General features: G+C 38.0%; 1 protein-coding gene across 2 annotated transcripts in view; it reads right to left on the bottom strand.

The window, feature by feature from the left end:
- The window catches only part of LOC122971485 (transmembrane protein 150A-like), a 31,957-nt gene extending 21,813 nt beyond the window's left edge, over positions 1-10,144 (bottom strand). Inside the window, exons 1-3 of one of the 2 annotated variants that reach the window (XM_044338163.1) lie at positions 9,856-10,144; positions 7,573-7,654; positions 2,434-2,481 (exon numbers count right to left, since the gene is read on the bottom strand). In XM_044338163.1, the coding sequence (XP_044194098.1) occupies positions 2,434-2,481; positions 7,573-7,637 (113 nt within the window). In that variant the 5' untranslated portion in view covers positions 7,638-7,654; positions 9,856-10,144. Of the gene's footprint in view, positions 1-2,433; positions 2,482-7,572; positions 7,660-9,855 lie in introns of both variants that reach the window. The other variant, XM_044338162.1, reaches the window with a different exon arrangement.
- Positions 10,145-14,240: the final 4,096 nt, after the last annotated feature.

The raw sequence follows: 14,240 nt of genomic DNA on the forward strand, positions 1-14,240 counted from the left end.
AATCCCTGCTTTTTGGCAGCAGATTAATGCTTATTTTTTGGAAATGAGATGTTCAGCAATCACATATGGATGTAATGTTCAGGTGTCCTCATACTTGTAGTGTGTACTTCACTCTAAAGACAGATATAGTGTGTACAGTATGCATGTAGATCTGGAGAGATTTCTACAAAAGACTGAAGAAATGTTAGATTTTCAAATTCAAACTTGTTCAAAAACTAATTTTGGGTCCAACAGGACACATTAAAAACTCATCTTAATGTAGTTCAAAGTTTTAAAAAAAAAAAATCCCCATTCTATGTCAAAATTGTACTTTTACCCACTAAGAGCCACATCAATGATGCATAATGAATTTCTCATATGCTGGACGACTAAAGCAAGCAAACAGCAGAGTTAAAACTGTTAATGGTTGAGTGTCGCCTCTTCATATCTGGGGCATCGTGACTCCTGCTCTACGCAAGAGACGGTAGAAAATTAACCCAAAATATTTTTGGGTGAAAGGTCTCTTAAATAACAGTTAAATGCTCGGCTGCATGTGCTGTTTTCCATTGCAGATCTTCACAACTCTTCACTGCTGCTGTCATCAAAAATGAAACCTCTGAGCTGCAGCTGTTTTGTGAAGACGTTTCAGTTGAAGCTGTGATGCAACAACTACGACGGTGTAGGTTTATTTCATGTCATTGTGCAAGACGCCTATAATAATATACAATCACACTGTACGATATCATTCTGAGCCAGATTGTGTGATAAATGTTTGGCGTGTTTTCCCTTAAACTTTATTTAAAAAAAACACACTTACGAAACTCTACGTCACTATAAGTCGTATTCAGAGTTGTTGGTTTGGATTTCTTGTGTCGTAGCAGCCGTCACATTGTGAGAATTTGGTCTTAAATCTCTCCAAGTGAGATCCAAGACCATCGTTTTGGATTGACGACCACATTTCTCTCACGATTATTAACTTTTGTCTCAGACAGTCTGAAATCACACAGTGTAAAGGAGTAAAAAAAGAGACACAGAACAGAATAATGTGTGCAGGAGCGTCCACATTCTTTCAGGGAGTTGCATGAGAAATGAAGCAGTGCCTCAGATTGTGGAGTGATTACATTTTATGTTATTATATGTGTCCTTGTTTTATGATAAATGTTGTGATTCTTTGTGCTATAGAAATAAAGTTTGTTAATATTATTAATATCAGTCTCCATGGTCTAACAGGTAAACGTACTGCAGGTGTGTTGTCTCTGCAGACGTCTACTGATTAGGTTTTATCTCGCTGTAAGATAACCAAAACCGTTATTCGTGTATTTCAGTCTGTTTGTGTGATTTCTGTACCAGCTGGGAAGGTACTTTTATTAATCAAACAGGCAGGTGGTTTTCATCCATGCCTGGTTCGCACGTACCACAGAAGTCAGTCGATATCAGAGATATATGGCGCCGCAGCCCTGACACAAGTATGGATTCCTCCGTCCATTTGCAGCAATCTGTTTGCATTCCTCGTCTTTGCTGAAACTTCAATTTCACTCCCTCGTAAAAAGGCACATTCACTCTTTCTTTACATTTTCTCCCCTGTCATGTCAACGTTTGCCCCTCACAGCACTTTATTTTCTTTATCTCCACTCCTCCTCCTCTCTCCTCTCTCGTGCCTCGCTATGTTTGAATTAAGACTTGCCAGGAAGTGGGTGAGCGGGATCTTGTTGGCGTAGGTTAAGAAAAGATTCCTGGTGCAAAATAAGCCTGTCGTGAATGACCTTCTTCCTGAATCCGTGTTAGATAAACACACCAGCTGGGAAAAGATGTGTTTTTATTTCGACACTTTTCACGGTTTTCACAGAGGGCGTCTGTGTGGCGACGACTTATTATCCACAAGAAGTGAGTGAGGTTATTTTCAACCAGCATGGACACGTCCACGTTGGGCAAATTCAAGTCTTTCTGTTGAATTTATGGTGATCGCACAGCCTCTAGTATTCGCGTCTCGTTCTGTCTGAACACACAGTCGGATATGTTGCGGACTGTAGAACGAAAACAACAATCTGAAAGACGTAGAGCTGAGGGGGAACTATAGAGTTAAAGCAGCTTGAAGCAACATTTTTATATTAACAACGTATTAAATGACTGTTTGTAATGTGAAAACCTCATTTAAGGATCTTTCAGATCTTAAAAAAAATTTGATTTTCCAGGAGGATGGATATGAATGTTCTGGTTAGGAGTTATTGGGAGGGGGGGGGGGGGGGAGGGGGGGGGGGATAGCTCTTTTGGGTGTGACATCACAGCATCAGTCTGTTAATAAATGTCACAGAAACATCTTCAGGCGGAACATTTTCACTCTTGGCACTGTGTGACAGTCTTGTTGTGACAAATTTACAGTACACACTATCAATAATAGTAAGTGTGTCACCAGCATTATATTACATAGTGTGTGTGTGTGTGTGTGTGCTGTACCAGTTATGTACTGGGCAGACGTGCTGGTTGTACAGGGCCATCGCATATCTGTAAAGTTAAAGAAGAGAAGAGACTTTAGTCAAAGAACAACAAAACAATCTTTCATGCAGTATCCGTACTTGTACTTGTATTTGAAAGCACCGTCACGTATAGTGAGATAGTACAACATATTTTCTCACTAACAAAACACACGTCACATGAATCACCACTGTTGTCTTCCTCACTCATGTACGCAGAGCCCGCTGGCCGTATTTTAACCTGCAACTCTGACGCCAGAGGAGCTCCTGTTGCTTTTTAAATCCATTAAATCTGCCAACTAAACAATAACCAACCTGAGATAATTCATTATACACATGATTACGCTATGAATCACATTATAGCTCTCTGGCTGAGAGTCTTGTCCAGAAGAAGGGACGAAGCAGCAGGTGTTCAGTGTCTCACACTTGTAAATTCTTTGATTTGTCTCTCAACTGAAGCCAAATGTCACAATCTGCTACCAGAGGCTTAACTATATATCAAGAGAGACTGTAAAAACACCTACAAGACACACAGGAATCGACAAAACAAGTTGCTGGTTTTGGTTTTAGCGCCTCTACAGCATTGATGATAATGAGAAGACACTCAGATCTTAAGAAGTGATATTTCTGTACTTGAATAAACATAAAATTTTGTTTGAATTGAACTGCAGCAGAGGGATCATTGCTGTAAAGTCTGATACAGAGCTGCAACAATTGCCAATTATTTTGACACTCAATTAATCGTTTTGAGTCCATTTTTAAGAAAAAATGTCCAAATTCTCTGATTCCATCTTCTTAAATGTGAATATTTTCTGGTTTCTTTAGTTCTTTATGACAGTAAACTGAATATCTTTGGGTTGTGGACAGTTGGTCAGGACAAAACAAAACATTTGAGGACAAAATCTTGGGATATGGGCGACATTTTTCACCATTTTCTCACATTTTATAGACCAAACAACAAATTACTTGAGAAAATAATCGAAAGATGAATCAATAATATAAATAACTGTTAGTTGCCTCCCTAGATTGATATAATTGATCTATAAGAACTCTAATTTTTACAGCCATATCTTCTAATTCCTTCCCACATAAACTTCACAAGCTTGCCAGAGTCACAGTGCATACTAGAGTTGTGTTTCTGGGCCATTATACGACACTTGAAAGGCACAAGCAGACAGGTGTCAACGTGTCTGAGAGACAATACGTCTGCCAGAATGAGGGGGGATGGGGGGTTACAGACTTGTCTCTGACAGGGAGAGCTTTAGAGACCCTGTGTTAGAAATTCTTACGCCCACTTGACGGAGGTGTGAAAGGCTTCTTACAGAGAGGAAACTGTGTCAATCCACTCACACCGAGGAGAGAAAGGAACAAAGGGACAGTCGAGAAATCAACTTCAAGAGACAAGTTTAGGTGAAAAGTCGTGCGTCTTGTTGGTGATATCTTGTGACCACCAGTGGTGGAAGAAGTACCCAGATTCTTTACTTAAAGTCTCCCTCCACTCAAAATTATGTTTTTCCTTCTTGTTTCTACAGTTGGTTGTTTGAGCTTCACTGTGCAGAATGATGTCTGTGCAAAGTTTGACACTTTGAAGGCTGTTTTCACATTTATCTGCTGAAAGTGCAAAGTTTCTCATTGAAAATCTGACTTTAAAGGGCTTATAAGCAGGATTTGTGACATCACAACTAGTTTGGAAGTCAATCCTGGTCCAATATTTAACTCACACCAAGTATGATGTGGAAACTTGAAGCCTCCAGTGCACAAACACTGAGAACGGACTTTACAGTGATTTAGGAGACATCTTGTGTCCAGCTGTTAAACTTCTGAGATGAAATATATTTGCATATTTATAGATTCTTGAATTTTTAAAGAGGGAGAAGGAGTAGATGCTATTTTAAGGATTTTAAAGTGGCAATCATACTTTTTTTTGTGGAAAAACTATATCAGACACACATGTCAGGAGGGGATCTTTAAGTAAAAGTACATACAACAACGCAAAAAGTGAAAGTCCTGCATTTTAAATCAGTTGAAAGGAAATGTGTTCTCTTTACAGCTAAATCAGCTTTTCCTCCATTTCAGTTGTCTACCACGAACCTTTCTTCTTCTTTTATTTATTTACCGTTACATCTTCCCTCAATCGGGTCGCCAATATCAGTCATAAATGTCAAACATGTTTAAAAAAACTCTTTATGAGAACACCGAGATAGCATATGGAAGTGGGCCACTTCAGGCACTGCTGGCCTTCTTGTGGCCCGGACAAAATGGAAGTGAGCTTGAAATGGCCCACATGTAAAATAGCAAATACGGCCCAAATATCCCAAATCAAATGTTTTGGTAAAGATGCGGTGCTCTCCCTGGATGTGGGCCAGTTCTGGTTTATCTGGTTTGTTCTTGGTTGACATATGGTTTGCTTGTGGCCCAGATCTGGGAAACAGGAGTGGACCGCCCAAGTGCCATCATTCCACGCGGTATGTGGACCGGATGAAAGGACCGAAAGTGCCAACTTTGGGCCAGATCTCGGCCACAGCAGTTTTGCTATCTGGGCAAACTGGCAGTGACTGGATCTGAAGACATAAGATTTGAATCTTTACATATCATCATACGCTATATGATTATATCAACACCGACTGACAAATTCATAAACAGCTCAACAGTCGTAACGTGCGTCTCCACCTTTTAAGAAGATTCAAGAATCACAAACAGTAATTTTATCCTCTGTTTGCACAGATGTGAGGTAAACAGCAGAAATTCCGTTCAGGTTACAAACAAATCTAATAATTGATTGGCTAACACAGAGCGCTGTCAGAGCCAGTTTCAAGATATCAGCCAGACGTACTGGAACCTTCTATCAGCCTTCTTACTGGAACTTCTGCTGTGTTTTTTCATGCAGCACTGAGGTCTGTCTGAACACAATCTAACCAATCAGCAATGCCAATCTGATATCAGCACCTCTGTTCTCTCTGAGTCAGTCAGCACTCCTCCAGGTGAGTGAAGGTGTGTCTCTTTATCTCCAGATGAGAAGAGAAACAATAGACCACTCTGACCCCAGCTGCTCAAGCAGAACTGTCCTTTTGATGCCTCCGCTGGCACATAAATGTTCAGTTTCAATTGCAGCCTTTCCAGCCTTCTTCCATTATTCTCCCAAAGGTTAAGATCATAAAGGATGTGTTAGAAATGGCTGACAATAACTTTAAAAGTGGTTAGAGCTTCTTGCCTCTGGTATCTTCCTTTTACCTGTCAGTTCAAATAATAAAGACCAACAGAAAATAAGACATAAGGCATAAGACAATCATTTAAAAACAAATATGCCACATTTTCCTGTTACATCTTGTGTGTTCATGCACTATTTTAAGTCTGAACACACACATTAAACTACTGACGCTACTTAAAAATCTGACCACAATTCATAAAACTTGGCCGAAAAGACAAACGCAACATTAAACCACAAATAAATAATCAGCAGAATAGACTTTTAAGTGTCTTAAGTTAAGTTTAAACAGTTTAGTTTACTATTTCTTTAGTTTACTATTTCTTTATCTCCAGTCGTGGAATGTAACAAAGTACATTTACTCAAGTACTCTATTTAAATACAATTTTGAGGTATTTGTTCTTGAGTTCTTCCATTTTATGCTACTTTTTTTTTCCATTACGTCTCAAAAAGGAAATATTGTACACTTTACACCACTATATTTATTTGACAGCTTTAGTTACTAGTTGCCTTGCTGATTAAGATTTTACTTACAAAACCAGTGACGTGTTTATAAAACCTGATGCATTGTTACAGAATAAACTATCCAAATGTATATAGATAAATAAAAATGATGTATAAGGTTTTTTTTTTGCCAGATTCAATCTTAGATTTAGGACCTGAAATTGTCAGATGATAGTACTCTTGTTGAATTAAAGTAAAAAAATATTTTAAAAAAATACTGTGCTTATGTCATACACTCCGCCGTAGCCTAAAACAGTGGATAAATTGTTTTGAGCATCACACAACCCTCGCGAAATGACTCATTTCACTACCAGAATTTGATCCAAAAAGGTGGTGAAAGGCTTCATCAGTATTGTGTAAACTCATTTGACTTGAATGTAATGGATATTCATTTATATGTAAAAGTAGTGCTTTGCAGTTTTAAAATACTTGAAAAATACCACTCTTGGTCAATGTTTATGTAGGTGCAAATTGTGTTAAGTGTGACTTTTGTTTCAGTCGATTTCTTCTTTCTGTAATGTTTTTACTGTCATAACGTTTTTGGTCAGGTCTGTCTTGAAAATGAGATTTAAAAAAGAGTAAGAAGAAGCTGTGGTTTGGTTACGTTCCCAACATGATGTGACTAATAAGAATGAGAATAAAATATTGTTTTTCTAACCAGAGATGACAACACTGCTGGAGTATGGCATCCCGTTTGAAAATGAAGAAATATGCTGTGATTTCTCGCACTAACTGCAGTTCAACAAATCTAGATTTAACGGCTTAAAAGAAATAGTTCAATATTTTGGGAAATATGCTAAATAATTCTCTTGCTGAGAGTTAGATGAGAGAAAACATGTTACATTTCCAGCTAAAGGTATTTACTGTTGCAATTTAGTTGTTTATGAACATAATTTCTAGGAGACAGGGTTGTTTTAGCTCCACCACCTGTTGATTCCTACTGGTAGTGTGACAGATGCTGAATAGCCCTAACAAGAACAGCTCTGCTCCTTCATTTCCATCATAAAAGCAGCTCTTATTGCATGCTGTTGTCATGTGAAGAGCTACAGATGTGACTGCTGTGTGTGGGCAAGTGACAAGTGAAGTAAGAAAAAAGGGAGGGGGTGCAGATGCAGGGACGGACACACAGACCAGAGAAGCCAGGAGGAATTTCATGGACGACTGCACTCCTACACAATCGTAGAATAAACAGAGAGCTATTCCTCCTTCTTTCCAAAAAAGGAAACAATTGCACATACGTGAACTTTGTGCAGCTGGTTGAGGTCACTGCAGTGATAACAGGCGCAAAGGCTAACGTACAGAAACTGGAATATTGAGATGTTTTTCTATGTAGTTTGTTCTACAAACACAAGAAGCTCCTACAACACACGCAAATGTTGACGTTTAATTACATAACATATCTGAGGTACTTACACAACCCATATTCCAGTGATGGTGAAGACCGGCAGGCTGACAGGAAGGATCATCCACAGGGACATGATGACCACCTGGAGAGCTGCACTACAAAGAACAACAAACATACTTAAAGACCTGAAGGAAGACAGCCAGGCCATGAAACCAGAATCACTTTCAGAAGGTTCCTGTGGTTGACTTTGCTGCAGAAACAAATATTACAGTTTACTCATGAACACCGCTTGCTCATATCTGCACAATATCCATTTTTCATATCCATGTTTTGCACATTTTTTTAGTAAATCTGCACATTTTTCTCACCTCTCAGGTTGATCTATTTATCTTGTGTGTGTGTTTTTTTTTCCTTTTTTTCATGTATATACTGTACTTATTGTAAATATTTTACCTAGAAGGAACATTCAGTTATCTGACCGGCATCAGATTTACTTTTCTCTCTCTCTATCTATCTTTCTATCTATTTATCTACAATAACGTTTGCACTTTTGGACTATGCACTTTTAGGACAACACAACACAAGAGTCCAGCAACAATTAATTGACTAATAAATGAGCTGATTGGCAGAAAATTGATAACTTTTTAAGCTATTTATCAAAGAAAAACTCCAAACAGCAGCTTCTCTAATTCAGCTTTTCTCTGTTTTATATGATTGTAAATTGAATATATTTGGGTTTCAGATTGTTGGTCAAACAAAAGAAGATGTCACTTTGGGTATTTCTTATTATTTTCATTTTAATCTAAAAACTAATCCAGATATTACCTGACAATTAAAATAATTGTTACTTGCAGCTCAACACACAACAGGTCTAAACTAACTGGTGTATCATGGGAGTTTTGTATGAATCCTGCAGATGTGAAGAAAGATCCAAAGAGTGCTGAAGAAACGCTGTACTTTTACCAGTATTGTACTGTTTGATCATCACAGAACAAACTCTTGACGTACTGTTTTTCATGCTCAGATAAACCTGCAGGGGGGCCACTGCTGCTGGGCCCCTTTTGACCTCCGTTCAACCCCCTGTTGCTGCCATGTGTACTGTATTTTTATACTAGTATTCTACCCCAGACTGGCTGTGCTGCTATTTGGATAAACATTTAGGAATATGTAACATGAAAGCACAAAACTGAATTGAAAAACTGGATTTTGACACAGGGATAGAGCCCTGAGATTAAATAATAAAACAGGTTTGTCTCTACATTAAAGCCCTTAACATCAGTCAGTGGATGTTGTGCTTTAATGTTGCATGTTGTCAATATTTTCAGACATGTTTTAATTCTTTCAACCATCTTGAAACTCTTTAAGACCACATGGATGAGAAGAAACGCAAGAAGGAAAAATTTTAACATAAAAAAACCCCTCCACCAACCATTTGCTGATGAAGATCATGTGATATGATTGAAAGCTCCAGAAGAGCTACTATATTGTAAGGTTATTGTCTGAAAATCGACTGTTTTCAAGGTCATGAATAAACACAAACCAGTTGACACACTGTGAGCCTGAAACTTTCAGGACTCTGGGTTAGTTCGCCCTCTTTGCCCTGTTGGCCGTCCAGCCTTGCTGTTCGTTTATGTGTTAAATGTCTACTGTGTATGTGTATCTAGCACATTAAATGTGAAAACAACGAGAAATTCCTTGATCAAATAGCCAAAAACTTGAGTCATGTCTGAAAATTGTCAACTTTTGTTCAGCCAACAGACAAAAACCCTGAAATATTCAATTTACAGTGGTATGAAATGGAAGAAATAGTCACTTTTGAGAGGCACCCACATGTTTGACAGTTTTACTTTATAAATTACTCAAATGATAAAAACCAACAGAAGTCAGAGAAATCATTTGAAATCGAATGTGTTCACATTTTCCTGTTATATCCTGCGTGTTCATGCACTATTTTAAGTCTGAACACACATAAAAGTATTAAAACTCCTTCAAAGTGTGACCACAACTCTGAAAACTTGCTTAAAAAGACATTAAACCACAAATAAATAATCAGCAAAATAAACTTTTAAATGCCAGTGATAAGTTTACTGTTTCCTCATCTCCATCTAAAGCTTCTTCACTACTCTCAAAAAGTAAATATTGTGCTTTTTGACGGTTGAATAGTTTTACCAGCACTGTTTATCTCCTTCATTATTACTGGATGACTGAGTCTTTTTTTAAAAATCTGAAACACCTGTAGAAGCTGCTCGTTTTACCTGTTCATCTGTGCATATCACATAATGATTACAGCTCCTTCAGGGAAATCTGCATACAGAGGTTCAGTATACATGGAGTAAAACGTTTCATCTCACCTCTTGTTTGAACAGTGAAAATCTTCAAGCTCTGCTCCTCATCTCAGCTCCTCCAAACTCGAGGAAAAGTTGGACAAAGTGAGTCCGGGCTGCTCTGTCTGAGTTCATCGTCAACAGAGACGAGTGTGATGTGGATTTATTGCATCAGGATCAGGAGGATTAAGCGGAGAGTTTGTGTTTTCCCGTTTTCCTTCATCACATAGACAGACTCTCCTCCTCCTGCAGCCTGATTGTTGTGACCCGACTTAGAGGAGCAGCTGGAGTCACTATAACTTTTTAACTCCTCCCAGATTACACACAGATTTTTTCCCCCCCTTTAAAATGATGGACAGGTTATTATTTGAGTGTCTGCGCTGCGTTTAAACCCACATTTTTACTTAATTGTTGTTAATAAATTGATCTGTTTTGCACTTTATTGTCAGCTTATAAACTTGTGTGTGTGTATGTGTGTGTGTGTGTGAGAGAGAGACAGAGAGAGAGAGAGAGTGTTTTTGTGCAATCTTCAGGAATGGTTTTGATCAGCTGTTGATGCGGGTGTGTTGTTTTTCGATCATTTTGTTCTCCGTCTAGTTCCTGGAAACACATTTCACAACCGAGTTGCAGATTAATTGCGCGTCACTTAGTGGTGACTCCAGAGTATATTGTAAGATATTAGATTCCGTGAGTTGTTTTGGGTGTTTTTTTTTTCCTCAAAGAATTCAACACGTTTTCCGAGAAAGCAGATGCTGCCTTCAAGTGCCCCTTTGTAAGCTCGTGTTCCCGAGTTGGCAGATGTAAATGAGCCCTGTGTAATGTGATTTTTTGGTCGTAAAAATGTTGTTCTTTTGCAGTTTGGGAAACTTGAAGCTTCACTAAATCTCAGGATTGTCTTGTCCTGCAGCAGGAGTTGAAACTGGATATTTTCCACGGTTAAAGTTTGAGTTCAACATTTTTTAAGCCTGCAGGCTTCGTGTAACGCTTTGTTTGTGTGTGTGTGTGTGTGTAGGCTGATGCCCCTTTGATTGTTTGCATGTCATTTACTTTTCTGTTGTTGTTGCTGCAGTTTTGTAAGTTTTCATGTTTGTCTTGATGTTAGGTTTCTGCTTTTGCAACACTTTTGTTTTTATTTTCCTCTGCACACGAAAAAGACTCATGCAAAAGACCGAAGGAACAACCGTCATCGGAGCGTCATGAATACATGAATGAAAATAATAGTAACACGTGGAAATGTACCTCACCAACGTGGCCCACTTTATGTTTGATCTATTACTGTAATTTGCAGCCTATGCAGAAAAAGTGCAGACAAAACAGTGGTTACCTGAGTAAAACAGCTCTTTTCTTACATCAGTTCATGTTCATTTGAAGCTTTTTTCTGTGTCTTGTAACGAGCTGCAGATGTAAAGATGCTCAATTTGGCCTCATGAAGAAGTGCTGATCGTTTTTAAACAGAACGTTTCTGATTTTGTGGTTGAAATTCTTTTAAAATTCAGGGGTTTTTGGCCGAGCACCGACTGTTTTGCTTTGAGGATGATTAAACATGAGAGGAAGACAATCAGTGGAATTTCTGTGTCTCTCTTTCTGCATTTTCATAGAAGGTGCTGGAAGAAGTATTTAGATATATATTTTGTTGTATCTTATTTATTTATTGGGACCATGTACAGTGTTAAACATAAATGTTACCATTTGATGTACTGTACCAGAGTTATAGCTAATTTTCATCTGCAGTCCCTTCACCAGGTTACAATTAAAACATATAACAGAACAATAACAAACAGTACAAAGCAAAAAACACACAGGACACATAATACAAAACACAAAGCTACACACAATAGCACATCACATTAAGTAAAAGTTGCAGTAACATAATGTAAAAATGGTCCACTACAAGTGAATGTCCTAGATTCAAAATCATAACTTAAGTAAAAGACGCCTATTATCAGGAAAATGTACTTACTGTAGGCATCAAAAGTAAAAGTTTTGAGCTAATTTGGACTTAATATATTATGTAAGATAGCAAAGCAATAACAAGTGACTATAGCTGTCAAATAAAGACCATAGTGGAGTAAAAGGTCAAATTTTTGCCAGTGGAAATGAAGTCAAATATAGGTACTCATGAAAACTGCAATTACTTCAAAAATTAACTTAATGTGTGTGAGTAAATAAGCCTATATGATAGTAAATGTAGATTAAAACTTCATCTTATTCATTATTTTTCATGACAAAAGGCAAGTGTGGCTGTAATACTTCACCTTAACAAAAAACACATTAGCAAGAGGAAAAAAATCCTTTTATCAGAGCTATTACTTTCCATTAACTGTATGCAACATGTATGAACACTTCAGAATAACCATTATTTTCGACAGCACATGAAGGCATCCTCACGTGGCTCCTTGTGTGTCTCTCTGCTCTGTTTCCTCACAGCTGCTCTTAATTAACTGTGTTTAAGTCAGACATGAATGGCGTCTGTGCCTGTAGTTTATAGTGTTTTACTGCTGAAGTTGCCAGAGTCCTTTTACATCAAACGCCAACTTCTGCCACACGGGGGCACCACACTCTTCATTATGGTCATGATACTCCACTGCTGCTGTGGGGCACTAAGAGTGAGACCTCCATTGAAATTGAAATAAGATTGTTTTTCTCAGAATAGACTGATTGACTTCAACATAACAAGACTCTTGTAGGTTTATGATGACCCTGTTTACAGAACTAACTGTACTGTATACAGTATAGTGATTAAAACTCTGGACAGGAAGCCAATAAGATCACACCACTGCCATGTTCCTAAGTAATTTATCTTAAACTCATCTATAAATGCCTAACAAATGCCTATTTAGTACATTAAATGTGAAAATAATGAGAAATTCCTTGATCAAAAAAACAAAAACTTAAGTCATGTCTGAAAATGGTCAAATTTTGTCCAGCCAAAAACCCCAAAATATTCGATTTACGGTGGTATGAAAGGGAAGAAATAACCATTTTTGAGAAGCAGCCACATGTTTGACAGTTGACATCAGTAACAAATTTGTCATCAGTACTTCCATATTTCCATACTATGACAGAGAAATCATTTTAAATCAAATATGCTCACATTTTCCTATTATATCCATATATATATATATATATATATATATATATATAAAGACGAGAGAAAGAGAGAGAGCACCAGCGAGAGAGAAAGAGCAGTGGTCGAGCGAGCTAGAGAGTGAATGAAGAGAGGGAGCGCTGGTAGCAAGAATGCCGGTGAATCAGATCAACAAAACATTATTTTCTGATTGTTTCACAGCGATTACATTCCAGAGCACAAATAAACACGCCCACACCCCCACACACCACTGCTCAACCCTGTGGCTGAACGCCACACCGCCTGATTTAGTCTGAATACGGTCCCACTGCTAACCTTTTCCTCTGCTCTGCTCACGTTCACCGTCACTTTTCTGATGCTCACTCTCTCGCATAACCACTCACTCGCTTACGTACTGCCTTTTCCTTAAAAGGAGTTACGCTACCTGCAATTTCCCTGGCAACAACACAGATGTTGACTCGCATTTCGAAACAGCGTTGCTCAGAGGTTTCCAAACGCTACTGATTGCCAAATGAATGGATACTTGGCGTTATTTTTGGCATTTAAAAAAATATTTTTTGGCCTGGCGGGGGCTCTCGCTGTACTATTATAGGGGAAACACTGTATATATATATATATATATATATATATATATATATATATGTGTGTGTGTGTGTGTGTGTATTTTTTTTTTTTTCTGCTGAAAATGAGATTATTTTTCTTAAATAGGCTGTTTGACTTCGTTTAACAACATAAGGCTCTTGTGAGTTTATGATGACCCTGTTTACAGAACTAACAGTACTGTATAAAGTATAATGATAGATTAAAACTCTGGACAGGAGGCCAATAAGATCACTGCCATGTTCCTAAGAAATTCATCTTAAACTCATCTATAAATGCCTGAAGAGGCTCCTCAGGTTGCTCTCAGGGTTTCAGCCTCAGTAACATGAGGTGCGTCTACTGGGAATTTTAACTCTGACTGGTTTAGTCCCAAATTTAGACCCAACATTTCTCCTATGTGCAAAAAATGTAAGAAGGCAGTGGGAATGTGTTTCACTTTTCAAGAGGAATTTTGATTTTTCGATTGAAAAGGTACTCTTTGTAAAATCATTCTTTTCCTACACATTTTGCTACCGCTACTTAAGTGTATTGAGTGTATTAATAAAACTATTGCGCAACGGAGCTCGCGCTTCCCGCCCATACACTCTGGGTTCCCCATGCTGCCTTCAGGACCTCACGGAAATATTACAATTATCGAGTATAATACATAAATGATCATAAACGTGAACAACAAAGGTCTCAAAAACGCATATATTACCATAATATGTGAGATGTCGCATTTATA

This window comes from Thunnus albacares, chromosome 20 (assembly GCF_914725855.1).
Source record: "Thunnus albacares chromosome 20, fThuAlb1.1, whole genome shotgun sequence".
Lineage (NCBI taxonomy): Eukaryota > Metazoa > Chordata > Actinopteri > Scombriformes > Scombridae > Thunnus > Thunnus albacares.